This window comes from Nicotiana sylvestris, chromosome 5, assembly GCF_000393655.2.
Source record: "Nicotiana sylvestris chromosome 5, ASM39365v2, whole genome shotgun sequence".
NCBI classification, from domain to species: domain Eukaryota; kingdom Viridiplantae; phylum Streptophyta; class Magnoliopsida; order Solanales; family Solanaceae; genus Nicotiana; species Nicotiana sylvestris.
The window spans coordinates 126,229,070-126,247,679 of record NC_091061.1 but is presented as its reverse complement, the minus strand read 5'-3'; the positions used below and the strand labels follow the sequence as shown (position 1 = coordinate 126,247,679).

Genomic DNA, 18,610 nt, shown 5'->3' with positions numbered 1-18,610 from the left:
GAACCTCGGGTTTTGACCATGTGGGCCCGGGGTCGATTTTTGACTTTTTGGGGAAATCTTTAGAAAACCTATTTTCATGCATTAGAATTGATTCATTTAGCATTTATTGATGTCGTTAAGTAAATTGTGGCTAAATACAAGCGAATTGGTGGTGGAATCAAGAGGTAAAGCGGTAGTTGAGGCTTTATTGTGTTCGTGGCTTTGAGGTAAGTGTTTGGTCTAACCTTAGCTTGAGGGATTAGGAGTTGTGTCTTATCTGATATATGTTAATTATTGAGTACGACGTATAGGTGTTGTGACGAGTATCTATACGTCGTTGTCAAGCATGCCCATGAGTCTTATACTATGATTGATGTGACTCCGTTTTGTATTGTCCATGCTTAATATGATGATTTCTAATGTTGAACAAGGCTTATGGAAGTATTCTTGGTAATTGAACATTGTAGAGCATTAGCTCAAATTGAGAATTGAGTTGTGAAGTAATTGTGGAAAAGAGAAGAGGTTTATGATATTGTCTTCCTTGCCGGGATGTTATTGCTTTGATATTGTTTCCCTTGCCGGGATGTTATTGCTCATGATATTGTTTCTCTTGCCGGAATATTTTTGATATACTATTATTCCCTTGCCGGGATTCTATTGTGATTTTTTTGATTCCCTTGCCCGCATTGCTTTGTGATTGTTGCTTGGGTAAGGAAGAGTATAAAAGCACGAAGGGTGATATCGTGCGTGATATTTGTGAGAGAGTGTTAATGCACGATGGTGATGCCGTGCCGATATTGTAAATGTAAAAGCACGAAAGGTGATGTTGTTCCATGATATGAGTGATAATGCACGAAGGATAATGTCGTGCCATGGTTATGTGAGGTAAAAGCACGAAGGGTGATGTCGTGCCGATTATATTGATTCTTATGATGAGAACGAGAGTAAGCACAAAGGGTGATGTCGTGCATTTGTGATTGTCTTCCTTATTCTTGCTTATAGTTGAATTTTGCTGCTCCGTATGCTTCTTTACTGAATTTCTTTTTGTACATGATATCCCCCAAGCATGTTTCCCCTTCCCATTTTTAACTGCTAGTTTCTGCCATTATTACTTGTTGTATATGATATAACTACACATGTTTATTTGGTAGTCTTGTCCTAGCCTCATCACTACTTCGCCGAGGTTAGGCTCGACACTTAGCAGCACATGGGGTCGGTTGTGCTGATACTATACTCTGCACTATGTGCAGATCCCAGTGCTGCAATTTTTGGACCATAGTGAGGTTTCTGCCTTCAGTCCAGTGGCGGAGACCTGAGGTAGTCCTGCAGGCATCCGCAGGCCTTGGGGTCTCCTACTATTTTTCCATTCTGTTTCTTTTATGTACTTCAGAGACATCTTTGTATTTTTCTTTCAGACCACTGTTTGTAGTATTCGTAGATAGTCCGTGATATTGTGACACCAAATTCTGGGTAGAGTTATATGTTGGATTCTGCACTAGTATATGGTTAAACTATTAGTTTTCGTCTTCCGCATTTCTGTTTATTATAATTATTCCGCTATTAAAAAGGTTAATGGATATATAATACTCGGCTTGCCTAGCTTTCATGAATAGGCGCCATCACGACTCCCGAGGGTGGGCAATTCGGGCCGTGACATCAGTATGTTGAAGTAACGCCATATCCTGCCTAATCACCTCTCCTCAATACTCATTTGGCCTGCTTCTACCTCTACTCAGACCCACATAGGCCAACATCTCACATCTCCTTACTGGGGCATATGTGCTTCTCCTTTTCACATGCTCAAACCATCTAAACCTCACTTCCCGCATCTTGTCCTCTATGAGGTCCACTCCCATCTTGTCTCGAATATCTTCATTCCTAATCTTATCAATTATGGTATGCCCGCACATAAATCTCAAACATCCTCATTTCAGCTACTTTCATCTTCTGGACATGGAAGTTCTTGGCCAATACTCTGCCCCATATAACATAGTCGGTATAACTACCACTCAGTTGAACTTATTCTTAAGTTGTGGTGGCATATTCTTATCACACAAAGTACCGAATGCGAGCCTCCATTTTACCCGCCCCGCTCAAATACAATATATAACATCCCCTCTCCCGATTTTCTTGGATTTTGACTCAAGGTACGTGAAATTACTTCTCTTAGGGATACTTGTGTATCGAACCTCATATCCACATCCGCTTCATAAATCATGTTAAGTTAAACTTACTAATAAATTTAAACGACATTTAGAAGAAAAAAAATTAAAGACATGTGTAGTGCCTTTTTTATGTGTTTTATGATCCACACATACCAACATAAATTAAGGCGGGAGGAAGGTTTTAACCCTTAAATTTATAGTTCAGGAGGATAATGGAAACAAACATAGTTTAAATATAAAACTTATAATAACCTGATAGTTAGGGAGTTAGCCATTACCTCTAGAATTTGTGGAGCTAACTAATTATCAAAATATAATGAAATGTGCTTCGGCACGACCCAGTTGGTTTGGAGGGGGTTATCCACAATGATAACCTGGAATCGATCCATCTTCAATGCCTTCTGGGTCTGACCATGTCGCACATGGCTTGCCTAGTGCGGTTTATATATATTCTTGTGTGGTTTGCAGGCTATTACAAATGGGGGTTTACCCAGTGCGCACAGAGTGCTCAGAAGCTGTAGCGACTGCGGGTTTTCCTGGGGTTCCAAAAAAATAAAAATAATATATATATATATATATATATATATATATATATATATATATATATATATATACATATTGATTAAGGGTTTCATAATTTGTTTATGATGAAATAGGTGGATAAAGTCAAACACTCAAATAAGACGCTCTTAGATAGTGAGAGTCATTATCATGAATTAAAATATTAATTTCATCTGTGTTTATCAATCTTGTTGGACCGTTGACGAGCAATCTATGCTCTTGTTTTAATAAATAATATAAAGTGAAATAATCGTAATCATCAAAAGATAAGTTCTTTTTTCTTTCAAAGGATGGTGTATGTACGTAACTATCACCAAATAGTCAAGTGACTAGTGAGTATCGTCAATTTAATTATAGTGTACTAAGTTTTCATTGACTAAGAAATATTCTTTTATATGGATAACTCTGCATAAAGAATAATTATTTGATATTAATCCAATAACACTAAACAAGTTAATTTGCATAGGGTGCTAATTATTTCTGCTAGTTCTTACGCTCAATAGATATTGAAATAATAGCTTGAAACATATTTAATTAGATATATCTAACTTCAGTTTCCAGTAACTCATTTACTTTGTGTAACTTTTGCATCAAATTTCACCGTTTTGTATCCCTCATCTACTTGTAATTACTCACTTCTTTTAAATTTGTATGGACTATTGGTTTATCGAGCCAATTTGAAAATTTCAAAAGATAAACCAGATTAAATTAATTAAGAATTAATATTGGATGTGCTAAAACTAGATAACAAAAACCTACAATAAGTTGATATTTTATTGTCAAAAGTTTTTTTTTAATATCATCCTTATTATTTCACCTCATTTTTCACTAGAGTAAGATGAAACAATAAGGACGATATTGATAAAAACTCTTAAATAGCAAAATAAACATGACAACATTTTAGTTAAATTTTTATTTTTATTTCTTTTGCGTTTTTTTCTCTAATAGTGGTATCATTTTACCTTTTTCTATTGTGCTAATAAGTATATTTTCAAGAGCGTACTTGCCACTCTAAGTAGATATACTTGAAGTGTGCCAATCATGAATTACAACTTTGAGATAAGATCGTTTATCACGCGTACGACCATATTTTGAATTCTAATTTCTATTACGGAACAAACTTGAGAAGTTTAACACATTCGATAATTTGGTACGAAGTTAATAAAATTTTAAGACAGTTTCTGCATATGAACGTTATACCTTAAAAGTTTGACCTCTGTGAAGATTTTCTCCTATAAGCAAACAATCTTTAGAAGCATTTAAGCTTGTGAGCAATGATGCAATGTCAAGGCTCAAGGGTGATTCACCCGTGTGTGTATATATATATATATTTATATTACCGTGCGATTCTTATGCATTTCCTTGACAAGGAAGAATTTGCCACCACATGCAGTTGAATCCAAAATAAATGTGTGAGAGCTTACAATGAAAGAGAAGAGAAAGAAAATGAAAAGGTTATAGTTCTCACCATTCTCTTCAGATGTGTAACTTACCTAGATGAAATAAAAGAGAAATTAAAAGGTCATTCTCTAGCGTGCATTAGAAGCATTTTACTCACAAAGCATAAAATAAAATTTGAGAGGAAACGTCAATCTTGCATTACATTCTCACAAACAAATGAAGAAACAAATGTTACAATCAAATTGAAAAAATATATTTTGCAGTTGTATGTATTTCCCTACTTGTCGATGCAGTGAAATGTCAATACCTCATAGCCTTATATTTGTTATAGAGAGTTAATCAACAGAGTATAGTTCGAGTTTGTGAACTCAGACTAGGAAGTAATTAATTTTCTCTTATAGTTCTTGGAACTGTTTCATTCATTAATCAATAAATATTATTTTAATCTATTGATCAGAAAAAAAGTAAATAGTCCAAAAATTAACAAAAAAGACAAATACTGGTGCTAGCCATAGAGGGTACCGTATCACCTTGCATATGCCCAGCTTTAGTTAGATATGTAAATATATAACCACTTATTTGTCCAAGTACAATAGCACCATCATCATATAATAAGTTAACACAACTTCATATAATGGTTTTTATAATAACTAAGAGATAACTCCTACTGAAACGTGAATCTATTTTCTTGGAGCTTATTGATCTTTGCCCTTTTGGTCTATGGGGTATTCACTTTTTGCTTTTATGTCTTTACTTTTCTTAATTTCACTAATTTTTAAAGTAAGTTTCATGACGCGAAACAAATGGTATGAACTTGTGAGTAAGCTGCCCTTGCTCTCAGCATCTTTGATTGATAGGCTGGCGAGCTAAGTCTTTACTTAAAATTCAATTTACAAGATTAATTTTATATTGTCGCAAGATTTTAGTCGGACAAACTCTACAAGTAAAGTTCAATTATGCTAAGTCCTCATTCTTATTCTTCTCTAGCCTAGTCTAGTAATCCGTCTCACACTCCCTGTTCAAAAGAAGAAAATAAAAAGCTGTATGAAAAAAGATTTTTTTTAATTAAAGTCCATCATCGTGATGGGTTAGGCTAACCCAAACCTTGTATATACCAAAAATAACATTAAAATAGAACCTGAAAAAGAATGTATAACAAAAATACCTACTTGTATATACAAAAAAAAACTAATAACAACTTGAAAAAGAATGTATAACAACGGAATTCTGAGGATTAAAATAGAAAAAAGTGGAAAAAGAGCATAACAACCGAAATTATTTCAATTGACAAAGCAATCCCTCATCCTATGTAAATTAGCAAAAAAGCCCTTTGGAAGTGTTCTGTGGAAAAGAAAAAAAGAAGAAAAACCCGCAACTTCACAGTTACAAAATAATCCCAAGCCGCCTCCATTACCTTTAGCGTTCCCCTATTTTTGAATTGAACCTTCCTCCTCTGTCAAACTCCACACCAACTATTGTTGTTCAATAGCTCATCAGGCAAAGTGTTGTTGTACACGCAGAGAGAATATTGAAGGTACAACAGAAGATGGCAGTGGCTGCTTATGGTCAGCTGAATCTTGAAGAATCGCCATTGTGGGGTTCTCGAAGTGTCGACTGCTTCGAAAAGCTTGAACAAATCGGTGAAGGAACTTATGGGTCTGTTGCTCAACTCCCCCCCCCCTCCAGAAATTAACATTCTTTTACTTTGCCTCTTATTTGGATAAATTGTTGCTGTATTTCTCAGTTTTTTTTTAATTTATTTAATAATCGACAAGGATGGGTTGCTTTCTTGCCTCATTAAATACTGTAGAAAATAGGAGCTTTTGGTACATTTGGGATTGTTTCATTGGTATGTTATTTGTATTTTGCTCTTGTAGTCTTTGTGGGTAAATGAGAATCTTTTATTGTGGTTTTGTCTTAGTTTGCTGTAATGCCATTGCTTTATGATCTGATATTAGGTTGTTATTGAGTTTGTTTTCTTTGAAAATAGCGATTGGACCATTGGATTAATCTGTTGGAAATAGGCCATGTGAAGCATATATAAAGACTTATTGAGAAAAAGGCATACCCGGAAAATAACTGTCCCATTTATCAAGCAAGTGTTTTTTTCTTCACGTTAATGACTTAACTTCGTTCTTTTCATGCCTCAAGAAAATGTAATGTTATTTCTTGTGTAGCCCTTTGTCCCTGAACTTAAATATGTTATTGAAGGTTGCCTTTTGTTCTTTTTAGTTGTTGTGTTTCATTCTAACCATATTGAAGCCGATTAGTTGATTCAGTTCTTATCTTTGGCATGGTTTTGGGTTTTGAATAATTGGTTTTGTTTAGAATTTCATAGTTCAGATAGGAACTGAGTTTTGGTAAGGTTTCCACGATGTACTCACATAACACAGTGTTAGTGCTACTGTTGTTTGATAGAACTTTTGCTTATCGGAAAATAAGAAAAGAAATACTTTTGGGGAAACAATTGTTTGTCCTTTAAATAACCAGACCCTTTGTTCCGACCTCTCTCATCCTTCTTCAATTAAGGTTTGGGAAGGAGGGGCTATGGCTAGGATCTGGGGGTTGGAGAACGGTAGAGAGGTTGATGGGATCTGCATATGGGGAGGTGGTTTTGGATTGGGGCTGTTCTGATGAAAAGAAGTCACGGGTGGGGCAGGGAAATGGGTTGCTAGATGGTGCACTCGCTAGTTGGAGAGTTGTAGGGTTGGGGAATAGAAAATTGTACCGGGAAAGAGTGATGGAAGTGGCAGGGAAGGGAAATATGGATGGTGGGGCTACTAGGGCGGGTATAGGGGGTGGCAATGGGAGCTACGGTTGAGGAAGGGAGGGTGGAATCGGCAAGATGAGGAGGAGGTGGCTTGATGACACGCTGGTATGTAATGGCTTCTGAGGAGAGTTAATTCCTGTTTTTCTTCTTATTTCTTCGTGTCTCGTCTCGCCTGGAAGATGTAAGAGTTGGTTTTCCAAATTTATCCGCAGTATACTCAAGAGAATGTTGGAAAAGCTCTTGGTTTAGTTGAATTATTGTGGTAAGGATCGGTTAAAGGCCAGGCCAAAGTCATGCAACAGGGCAGTATAATGATTTATTCTCAGTCAGGTCATGCTTACAAGTTGCTAAACAATGGAACAAACAACTACCCCCAGTGTCCTTAGAAGATACTATGGAAATCAAGAGCCCCATGTAAAGTTGCATTCTTTATGTGGTTGCAGCCCATTTGTTCCTGCATTGTAATACAGCAGTTGTAGGACCTGTTCTTGAACATTTTTGGGCAGCATTGATAATGGCACAGTCAATCAGACAATTATTGGATGGTCAGTGGAGTTGCAGCTTTCACAAGTCTTTTACTCCCTCCGTTTCAATTTATGTGAACCTATTTCCTTTTTGGTCCGTGCCAAAAAGAATGACCCCTTTCCTTATTTTTTACTTTTATGCAATGATTTATAGCCACACAAAATATATGTGCCTCATTTTACACCACAAATTCAAAAGTTCTCTCTTTTCTTAAACTCCGTGCCCAGTCAAATGGGTTCACATAAATTGAAACGGAGGGAGTAAGAAGTATTGGAGGACTAACCCAGTATGTGTCTGTTGGATACTATGGAAAGGGAGGAACTTTAGGTGTTTTGAGGGCAGAACTAGCTCAATTCAGATTCTTAGTATACAGATGCTTAGGCATGCTGGCATCTTCTTGCAATCTACAGATTTGTATGATGAAAATCGCATGATAGATTTTATTGAGTCACTACAGGAGTAATTTTGTACAGGGGAGCTTCTTCTTTTTGTTTTCGTATAGAGGGCGCCTCATTTTGTAATGTCCAGAATTAGCTTAGTGCGTCCCTGCTCTTTGTTTTTGTTAATAAAAATATAAGTTACTGATAGTAAACGGCCATGTCATGCAATAAGGATGCAATTGGCGTTATTGCTTGGGACCATATTGCAACTATTGTAATTGGTGACTAGATGAAATTGATTCAATTCAGAGATGACTCCCCGAACTTTCCATTTGTTGATATTTCATTGGTTGCTTCATGGTTTGTATGCTTAGCATGATTGTCACTGTTGCTCTTTTCCAGGCAAGTGTACATGGCCAGAGAAAAGGCAACTGGGGAGATTGTTGCTTTGAAAAAGATACGTATGGACAATGAGAAGGAGGGGGTACTGTTCTTTCCCCCAATCATCACACTGTTTTTAGATTTGTATTTATCCCTTTTAAATATTAGAGCTTATTTTGACTAATGGATTGCAGGCCTGAGATTGATAATATGGTAAATTTTGCTTATTTCTGCAGTTCCCAATAACAGCCATCCGGGAGATTAAAATTCTAAAGAAATTGCAGCATGAAAATGTCATTCAGCTAAAAGAGATAGTAACCTCCCAAGGTAGTTCTCTCTTAATCTTAGCTGCTATATGTTTTGAAAATTTGCTTAAGTTGGGTTAACTTTTATTGTCAGTTCTGATATGAATTTCTCTTCTAGGTCCTGAAGGGGATGAACAAGGGAAGCTAGGTATTCCAGCTAAGATTTTTCTTATTGATAGTGAAGTTCCTTTCCCAACGTTTGCAGAAATTAACATTCATGAATTTCAATTTTCTTTGAGGAACAGATAATAACAAGTACAAGGGAAACATTTACATGGTTTTTGAATACATGGATCATGACTTGACTGGACTTGCTGATCGACCAGGGCTGAGATTCACAATTCCGCAGATTAAAGTATCGTAAGCCTAGCTATCAGAAAAAGATTTATACTTCTTCTGATTGTGATGACCATCTATTCACTGCACATTTATTGATGATATTATTTTTTCCAGTGCTACATGAAGCAACTCCTTACTGGTCTTCATTACTGCCATGTTAATCAAGTTCTTCACAGAGATATCAAAGGTTAGTTTTCATTTAACTCCCTGTATGTAACATATTGATCTTTGCAATTGTTACTGGAATCTCATGACACATTTGTTTCCTTATGTTTGCAGGCTCTAATCTTCTGATAGATAATGAAGGAAATCTGAAGCTTGCTGATTTTGGTTTAGCACGGTCATTTTCTGGTGATCACAATGCTAATCTGACAAATCGTGTTATTACTCTGTGGTACAGGTAAATCTAAAGCCTGTTAAAGCATTCTGCTTATTACTTTTCTTGTATCACTCTGAAATTTTTCTGCTCTTTCTAGACTAATATACGATAATCTTGGACAGACCTCCAGAGTTGTTGCTTGGAGCCACAAAGTATGGCCCAGCTGTTGACATGTGGTCCGTTGGTTGTATATTTGCTGAACTTCTGTTCGGGAAGCCAATCTTACCTGGAAAAAATGAGGTAATATCCTCTAAAACTTTTGCTCTGCTTCTCTAGGTGCTGTAGGTAGGTGTCAGTAGCTTCACTTTACAAGTTTACCGGTTAGTAGTGGTCCAAGGAATATTTGCTAATGTGCTATTGGCTCTATTCGTAAGGAGTATCTTTTACTTTTGTCAGATGGTGTACTAATCAAATTCTCTGGCTAACATGTTCTCAGCAATGAAGGATTTGGATTAGAAAACAACTTATTTGAACCAGATCTCACAATCAATTGAATAAGTTGAACAGGAAAAAATTTCTTAGCTAGTTTCTTCTATTTGATCTTGTTAGCTTGGCCCGTGATTAATAAACTCCATGTTAAGGACTAACAGCAAGCAAAAATCGGAGTAGCATGGACAAGGATTCAGTTCATTAGGGCACAAACATTCTGAAAATTTAGGGAGATCACATGAACAATAGAAGTATTACATCCTCTGTTATATGATGGTAATTGATTAGAAACCGAGCTTAAGATGTTAATTTGACTTATGTATTATGTTAGTGGTAGTAGAAGAAGATTTTAAGTTAGTAACGTAGTTGTAAAGTTTGCTGATAGACAAAATATCATATCAAAGTTTAAATTTTGAATAGTTAATGAATTTAAATTCTTCGAAGTGTTGTATAATATAATATTCTTATAAGTGGAATGATGTCAACATTTTCGAAGACATCCAAAATAGCAAGAGCGTAATATTAGTTGAAAAAAGGAGTAATATTGTTTTAAGGCGTGTCTGTATCTGCAAGAAATGGTAAGATTCTGAAATGTATTATCAGGCCATGGTATTAGAAACTCGAGGATGTGATTAAGTGAAGTCAGATGCATAGATTTATTTATTTCTGGTGAAAGGTAGAAGTCTGGTAGAAGTTGAGAACATCATGCAGTTCATGAGACCCCTTTCCAGTTCAATGTCTTTAAGCTAATTTAATCTGCTTCTCTTGCTGTGTGCCTCTTCTATTTTTTTTTCCTGTGTCTCTTGCTTCGGCTTCATGTTTATGCTAACCTTACAATTTTATGATTTCTGTTGGCTTCGTTGAAGATCAAGTCCCTCACTCTTACTCTTTTCTGATTACAGCCTGAACAGTTGAACAAAATATATGAGCTTTGTGGAACCCCTGATGAAGTTAACTGGCCTGGTGTATCAAAGATTCCTTGGTATGGCAAGTTCAAGCCAGCAAGGCCAATGAAAAGACGAGTTAGAGAGGTCTTTAGGCAGTTAAGTGTTCACTCTCTGAAATGCTGAGTTGTTTGAACTACTTGTTTTTGTAACTTGGCTAACATACTTAGTTCTTATTCATTGTGCAGTTTTGATCGCCATGCTTTGGATTTATTAGACAAAATGCTGACTCTTGATCCATCTCAGGTATTTTCCTTAATGTGGTTATAGTAACTAAATCTCAAACTACATTGGTTTACTTTGTGCCATTATTTTGGAGAAGGTGTTTCTTGAAGGTCTGAACATATCAAAAGGTGCTTAAGTACAGAAAATGATATGGATCAAACTCTCTGTTGCAACAAGAATATAGGTTTCTTGGGCATCTGAACTTATTTATGAGGTCAACATGTACACTCCTTGAGAGTTCCTTTCTGTCCAAAGGCACCTTGTTCATTAGTATGTCGCTATTCTCAATATGTAAAGTGTTAGTTACTGCTGCAATTTGTATGCTCAGTTGATTTGCTTTTGTCTGGTGTTATCAGAATTTGAAGAGGGATGTTGGTTGCGTATTTCTTAGTTCCCACAAGGATTATACCAGAACATATCGTAAAACAGTCACCTTTGTTAATAAATACAGTTCTTATTTCCCACCCATTTGATGTGATGCATTTTGACTAGACAAACATATGAAGTTAATTATGCATTTGCGATTATTCTGTTCTTATCTTTTGATGTATGTTAAGACCTAAAAGTGTAAAAAAAAAATTGAAAAATGAACCGGGCAGGTTGATCGTCTTTAAAAGTGAAATGAATGAATGGTGAATGGTGGTTAGAAGTTGTGATACTAAAAGTGTGGGCATACCCATAATTAGGGCATGCGGGTTAGTCAAGTGCATGATTTACAAAGGTTAGATGATACTTTGGGCTATCAGATAGGAGCTTCCATTAATTTACTTGAGCATGCCTTTAGTTGCCAGGTACAAAGCAAAATAGATGTCGAGAAAAGATTGAGAAGAGGTGTGAAAAGAGACTTCAACCTGAAAAGGCAGTACTTGTCTCTCGGGGTAGGATTATACTCATTAACAGTGTACTCGACTCTCGTCAACTTACCTTATGTCTTTATTTCCATGCCAGTCAGTATGAAGAAAAAATTGGACAAGATTAGGAGGAACTCTGCGGGATGGAAACAAGGAAAAGAGGACCTTTCACTTGGTGAAGTGGAACATGGTGATGCTGGAGAAACTTGAAAGCATATATTAGTAGTCTACTACTGAAACGGCTGTGGGGATATAGCAAAAAGGAGAGGATTTTATGGAGAAGGGTACAGGGAACAATGTCTCTGGTATATTGGTCTAGGCAGGAACCTATATAAATATTTAAGGTTAGTCATGGCCAGTGTTGTCAAAGGCTCATTTAAGGCGCAGTTAAGCCCTAAAGCTCAGGGAGGGCGCTTTGCCTCACTTAAGTTGTGCTTCAGTGTAGGCAAGGCACCAAGACGTGCCCCTTATTGTCCATGAGTTCTATCTTGAATGGAGCAATGCTAGACTTCAAATATAATCGGCAAATAAGTGTATTGGTTGTTAAGAAAAACAATATGAATGAATTTGTTACTTTTCTCTTGAATTACATATATATTTTTATTTTTTTTCTTCCATTGCGCCTTTTTTAACTAAAGCCCCCACTTAAATTTTGCTTTGCGCTTAAAGCCCCAATTGGCGTAGAGCGCTTTTTAGAGCTTTTCGCCTTTGACAACACTGGTCATGTCAGGAACACAAGGTTTTGGAAGGATGTTTGGAGAGGACATACACCACTTATTATTTGATATGATGACCATTATAATTTCACCACTAATCTAGGGAGTTGTGTGTCGTAATGTTGCAATCAGAGCAGCTGGTGCAAAAACCCTAGAAGACTCTGCTTTGGGAAGTACTAAGAATCGTGCTATTGTTAAAAGACTTAGAGCATGTGGCTGTGGGCCTGTGGCTTTAAATGCAGAAGAAGCTGATTGTACCATATGGAAGAGGCAACAGAACGAAATATTCTCTGTAGGGCTTCATGTTACAAGGAGATTGAATCAAGAGTTGGGCAACCCTTTCAATTGGCCACGTTAGGAGATAGAGAAATCTAAGGCCGCTTTTTAGGCTGCCTGCTTTATATGGTTGGTTTCAGATGATACGTGCCGCACCTGAAGCAATCTAAGGGATGTCGATTTGTAGCAGGTGTAGATGTGTAGCAGCGAGGAGGAGAACTGCAGTCATCTTTATTGCATTGCACAGTAGCGAGACAGATTTGGAACCTGTTTTATTATATTTTCTATATGCCTTTTGTCATGCTATGCATGGTCAAGGATCGGTTGACTGGCTGGCGCTGTTTTTTTTTTTTTTTTTTTTTTTGGGGGGGGGGGGAGGGAAGGGAATCAGCAAACCATTGAAGAATTCGTAAAAACCAGTGCCAGCTTGCGTATGTTGGTCTTGTGGGTATGAAAGGAATTCCAGATGTTTCGAACAGGAAGATCTTGTACAGAAACTAAAGTAGAGATGTTTATGGTTTTTGGTTTATATGTAAAGGATGAGGATAGCACGTTAAAGTTCATTAATTCACTACAGGAGTAGAACTTTTGTACAGACGAGACTCCTCTTTGTTTTTGTATAGGAGGGTTCCTAACTTTGTAATGTCCTAGCACCATCTTAGTGTTAGGCTGTTTAATATAATATAATTATGACTTATGCAGAAAAAAAAAAAACCTTACTGCCTTGGGACGAGCTCATTGGATATTCATGAGAAGAGAAGAAACACTATTTCCTTGAAAAATTAAGGAAAAGATGATTACAATTTGATAGATAAGCAGAGGCATGTGGAGAAATGACAAAGACAACTATAATTGACAGATCAGAAGCCAGAAGGTAATTAGTGGCTGAGAAGTTAACTTATGCCTTTGTGTAGAAGAAAGTTATAGAATGCCAATAGATTGGATCAGTTAAGAAGAAACTTGCTATGGCAAGGCAACAAAGAGAAAAAAGAGGACATTTCACCTAGTCAAATGGAGTGAAGTCACTGCTACCAAGAAAGATAAAGGACTGGAATTAAAAACTTGAGGCGCACAATAGGAGCATACTCTCTAAGTGCAATGGAGGTTCAACTATGAAACTGGGACTTTCTGGAGGAATGTCATCCATACCAAGTATGGAGCAGATAATACCAGAAATGTGTCTACATCACATGGAGTAGCAGTCTTGAGAAGCATTAGTGTACTCTGGCCTTCTTTTAATGAAAATATTGATTTTGAAGTGGGTAATACTCAGAAACTATGCTTTTGAAATGACAACTGGATTAATCAGTGCTATTTAAAGACCAATTTCCTGACTCATACAGATTGCCAGCCAACCTGATGCCACCTTGTCTTGCTATAAAACAAAACACTTGAAACTTCACATTGAGATGAAATCTTAATGATTTGAAAGTGAGAGGAGTTGCTGCTTTACTACTTCTCTTGGAACCATTCCAAAGCCTCAACTTAAGTGAAGATACTTGAGTTTGGAAGCGACATGATAAAGGTGTCTTCGTTGTAAAACTCTTGTTACAAGACTTTTACTAGACAAGCCTTTAGTGCAGTCAGCGGCTCTGGTATCTGATCTGGATAACAAAAACCCTATTCAAAGTGTTCTGTGTCTCTTGGTTGGTGGCCCAAAATGCATGTTTAATACATGACAACAACAACAACAAACCCAGTGTAATCCTACAAGTGGGGTTTGGGGATGTTTAATACATGACAACCTTTAAAAAAATGGGTAATTTCTCGTGCAGTAGGTGCCACTTATGTGGGAAGAAGCAGGAAATATAAACCATTTTTTCATTCATTGCAAAGTGACAACAAAGCTATAACACATATACCCTAGCATAATTGGCCTAAAAGTGGTAATACCGAGAACTACCACACAGTTGCTACTCTACTAGAACAGAGGCAGAAAGAGGAGAAACAATTTGTTTTCTTTTTGGTGCTAGGAGGAGTTCAATATTTGGCCCCTCAGAATCCTTGCAAGACTAGAAAGGGGTTCCTTTTTTTCTTTTTTGATTTTTTGCTCACCTGTAAATATTGTAGCATTTCCTTAGTGCTGCTGTTATAATATAATTATCTTTCTAAAATAATTTATAGAATAAGAGTCATGGATGGTTTACTATTTCTTAAGTTAAATGACACAAATTTAAGAGTTATAGTTGCTCAGCTAGTGGAAGTACCGATCACAACACTGGTGATTTTTATTGTAATGTGTTTTAACTTATAAACAATTTTTGAAATGGAAGAATGTTAACATACCCCATTACCTTTCAAAGAAAAAGAAATGGAAGAACATTATGGGTGTTCAATGTGCTAGAGATACCCGACAAAGTGAAAGAGTAGTGTTTTAAAAGGGTTGTGAGACTAGTATGTTATGTGGTGGTGAATATTGGGCTTCTAAGGCGTAATACACTAGATGAATGTCGTAAAAATGCAGATATAAAAAAGGGTGTATGATCATAAATACTGGACGAGGTTAGGACTGATCTGATTCAACAGATGGTGCAGGTGGCGGACAATTGGGTAAAGAGCGAAGACAATTGTATAAAGAGCGAGGTTGCTTGAAATGGTTTGGCCGTGTCGTAAGTGGACTTGTATCCATATATGCACCAATATGATGATTAAAAAGTGATTTAAAGGACGAGGTAACATGAAAGGAAGGTATCTAAAAGACCTGCATCACTCATGACCAATGCATAATTAGCTAAGGATAGAACAAAACAGGATCTAAAGATTCATGTAGGCACCAACCAGTTTGGATTAAGGTTAGTTGTTGTTACATTTACACTAGTTTGGATCAAGGGTAGGTAACAAAGCTAGCTGTTGTTACCTGGTATTTGTTAGGAGTCCAACAACAACAACAACCCAGTAAAATCTCATAGGTGGAATATGGGGAGGGTAGTATGTTCGCAGACCTTATCCCTACCTCGAGGGATTAGAGAGGCTGTTTCCGATAGACCCTTGACTCAAGAAGACGAAAAGAGACAATAGATCTGTACCAACAGCATAAACTAGAAAAAGAATAATAGCATCGTAAGAGCCAGAAAGTAGATGGAAAAGCAATAACAATAACTAGTAAATATGGCCTAGTACTATGAAAAACGGAAAAAAATAGTGTGAACACAACATTAATCACTAGCAGTCTAGACAAAACACTATCAGACTAACCTCACACTCGGTACGAAGTAGGAAAATGCTCAACTACCTCCTAACCTGCAACCCTAATGTCCGACCTCCACACTTTTCTATCAAGGGTCATGTCCTCGAAAATCTGGAGCTGCGCCATGTCATGTCAGATCACCTCTCCCCAATACTTCTTAAGTCGCCCTCTCATACCCGCCAAAGCCCACCGCTCACACCTCCGTATCGAGACATCTAGGCTTCTCCTCCGCACGTGCCCGAACCATATAAGCCTTGCTTCCCGCATCTTATCATCTATGGGAGCCACGCCACCTTCTTCAGAATATTTTCATTCCTAATCTTATCTATCCTACTGTGCTCGCACATCCACCTCAACATCCTCATTTCGGTGGCACTTTTTTGTCACACAGGACTCCAGATGTTAACCTCTATTTAATCCACCCCACCCCTATACAATGTATGACATCCTCGTCGATATCCCCATCCCCCTGGATAACCGATCCAAGGTTCTTGAAACTTCCTTTCTTAGGGATGACCTGTGAGTCAAGCCCCACGTCCATGCCCGGTTCCCCGTCACGTCGCTGAACTTGCACTCCAGGTATTATATCTTAGTCCTACTCAACTTGAAACCCTTAGACTCAAGGGACTGTCTCTAAACCTCCAGCCTCTCGTTAACGCTGCCTCGCGTCTCATCAATTAGAATTATGTCATCAGCAAATAATATACACCATGGCACCTCCCCTTGAATATGGTGTGTCAGTGCGTCCATCACCGGGGCAAATAAGAACGAGCTGAGCGCAGATCCTAAACCCCATAACAGCCAGAAAATGCTCCGAGTCCTGTCCTACCCCGAGTCTTAGCTCCATCATACATGTCCGTGGTCATTCTTACCGTCACACCTTTTACCTCCGGGCATCTCCAAAGAACCTCCCTAGGGACCTTGTCATACGCTTTCTCTAGGTCAATAAACACCATGTGCAAATCCTTCTTCATATCCCTGTACTGTTCCACTAACCTCCTAATAAGGTGGATAGCTTCCGTAGTCTAACGACCGGCCATGAACCCGAACTGGTTGTTAGGAGTCCGTTTCCTTTTATTATGTACTACTTGTATGTTAATATTGGGGTAAGTAAGATTTTAGAGAACCCCAAATTTGTTGTACAAGCCAAATTATTTAATATGGAATGAAATGGACCTAAATAGAGTGGAAAAGGTACCGAGGATACATATATTCAATCCCAATTAATATGGGATTAAAGTGTTGTTGATTGTGTTTCAAAAACCTGGACGGAAAAATAGCACCAGTAAACTGGAACAGCTTCCATATATCTTGATGCATTTCCCTTCTGACTTATATGTATATTTTACTGGTTTTGCCTTATTATTTACAGCGGGATCTAGATATTTTCTTGAGCAAGCCAGCATGAGTTATTGAAAGCCAACAAAATGGAGCTCTATCAGTTCTATTTATCTATTTATTACTTCAGAAGGATAACAGACTTTTGACATTTTTATTATCTTGTGTAACCCCAGTTTGGATATCTTTCCGTTCTTACAGAGACATCTGAACTTTACTTCAATGTCTTTAAATTATATTATAATCGGTTTGACTGCATATGGCATGTTTTCTATTCACATAGTAATTCCAATTTTGATCGATGCCTCTTTTTCTGCAGAGAATATGTGCAAAGGATGCTCTAGATGCTGAATATTTCTGGACCGACCCCTTACCTTGTGATCCTAGAAGGTGCTTTTGCATCCACATTTCTCAGTGCTGTTTGTGCATATTGTATTCCCTATAATGGATCTGGAAACATCTTGGCCAATGTTCTTACATCCACCTGTGGTCCAACTAATCTGAGATTTTTATGGGTTAATGAACGTTAGTTAAAGCATATCCTGAGATATATTATGCTATGTATACATATATATCTCTTCATCTAACAACTTGTTTCCACTCTGTTAAACAGCCTACCTAAATACGAATCATCACACGAGTTCCAGACTAAGAAAAAACGGCAACAGCAGCGACAGAATGAAGAATTGGCCAAAAGACAGAAGCTGCAGCACCCACAGCAACATTCACGCCTCCCTCCTATCCAACAGTCTGGGCAAAGTCATTCCCAGCACTGGGGTGGACCTAATCATCAAACCCAGCCTGCAATATCTGCTGCTGGTCATCATCAATATGGAAAGCCTCGTGGCCCTGGAGGCCAAAATCGGTATCCTCCAGGTGGAAACCCTGGTGGGGGGTATTATCAAGATCGTGGGGCACAAGGCGGAGGTTATAGTAGTGGGACATATCCACCTCAGGGACGAGCCCCACCTTATCCTGGTAGTGGGGTGGCTTCCAGTGTTCCTCGGGGACCAAGTGGTGGCTATGGTGTTCCTCCTAATTACTCCCAAAGTGGTCAATATGGAGGTTCTGGCACAGGGAGAGGTTCTAACCAAATGAGTGGAAACCGTAACCAGCAGTATGGTTGGCAGCAATAGAGTCGGACCTGTTATGCAAATCACTGGCTAGACAGCATCAAAGGAAACCATTAGCAATTGTAAGAACTTGTGGTTGGATGCAACAAATTTAGCAATCGGTTTATCTACAACAGTACATGTAAAGTCGTGCTATTTTGTGAAGGGAATCTGTGTGGTTCATTTTTGGCTTAGGTATTCAAATTTTTGACACCCTGATTCTTTTATATAGCAATTTCTTTATACACTATTCAGACCCTTGGATATGCATCTATGCTGAATTGCTGATGGCCCTTGCAGTTATTGTTGTGGTTGACACTATACTCCGTTGCAACTAACTACTGCCT

The 18,610-nt window shown here is 37.7% G+C and overlaps 1 protein-coding gene across 1 annotated transcript; it reads left to right on the top strand.

The window, feature by feature from the left end:
- Positions 1-5,519: 5,519 nt before the first annotated feature.
- LOC104239755 (cyclin-dependent kinase C-1-like) lies at positions 5,520-18,527 on the top strand. The gene is made up of 12 exons (XM_009794478.2): positions 5,520-5,762; positions 8,184-8,265; positions 8,399-8,489; positions 8,586-8,615; positions 8,713-8,822; positions 8,921-8,993; positions 9,086-9,206; positions 9,308-9,425; positions 10,517-10,656; positions 10,747-10,804; positions 17,471-17,541; positions 17,765-18,527. Exons 1-12 carry the CDS (start codon positions 5,653-5,655, stop codon positions 18,285-18,287), a joined length of 1,527 nt encoding a protein of 508 aa, XP_009792780.1. The 5' UTR covers positions 5,520-5,652; the 3' UTR covers positions 18,288-18,527.
- Positions 18,528-18,610: the final 83 nt, after the last annotated feature.

Coding starts and splice junctions, on each gene's coding strand:
- LOC104239755 (XM_009794478.2), top strand. CDS start 5,653: ATGGCAGTGGCTGCTTATGGTCAGCTGAATCTTGAAGAATCGCCATTG. Junction 9,207..9,307: donor GTTATTACTCTGTGGTACAG/GTAAATCTAAAG, acceptor AATCTTGGACAG/ACCTCCAGAGTTGTTGCTTG. Junction 10,657..10,746: donor GTTAGAGAGGTCTTTAGGCA/GTTAAGTGTTCA, acceptor TTCATTGTGCAG/TTTTGATCGCCATGCTTTGG.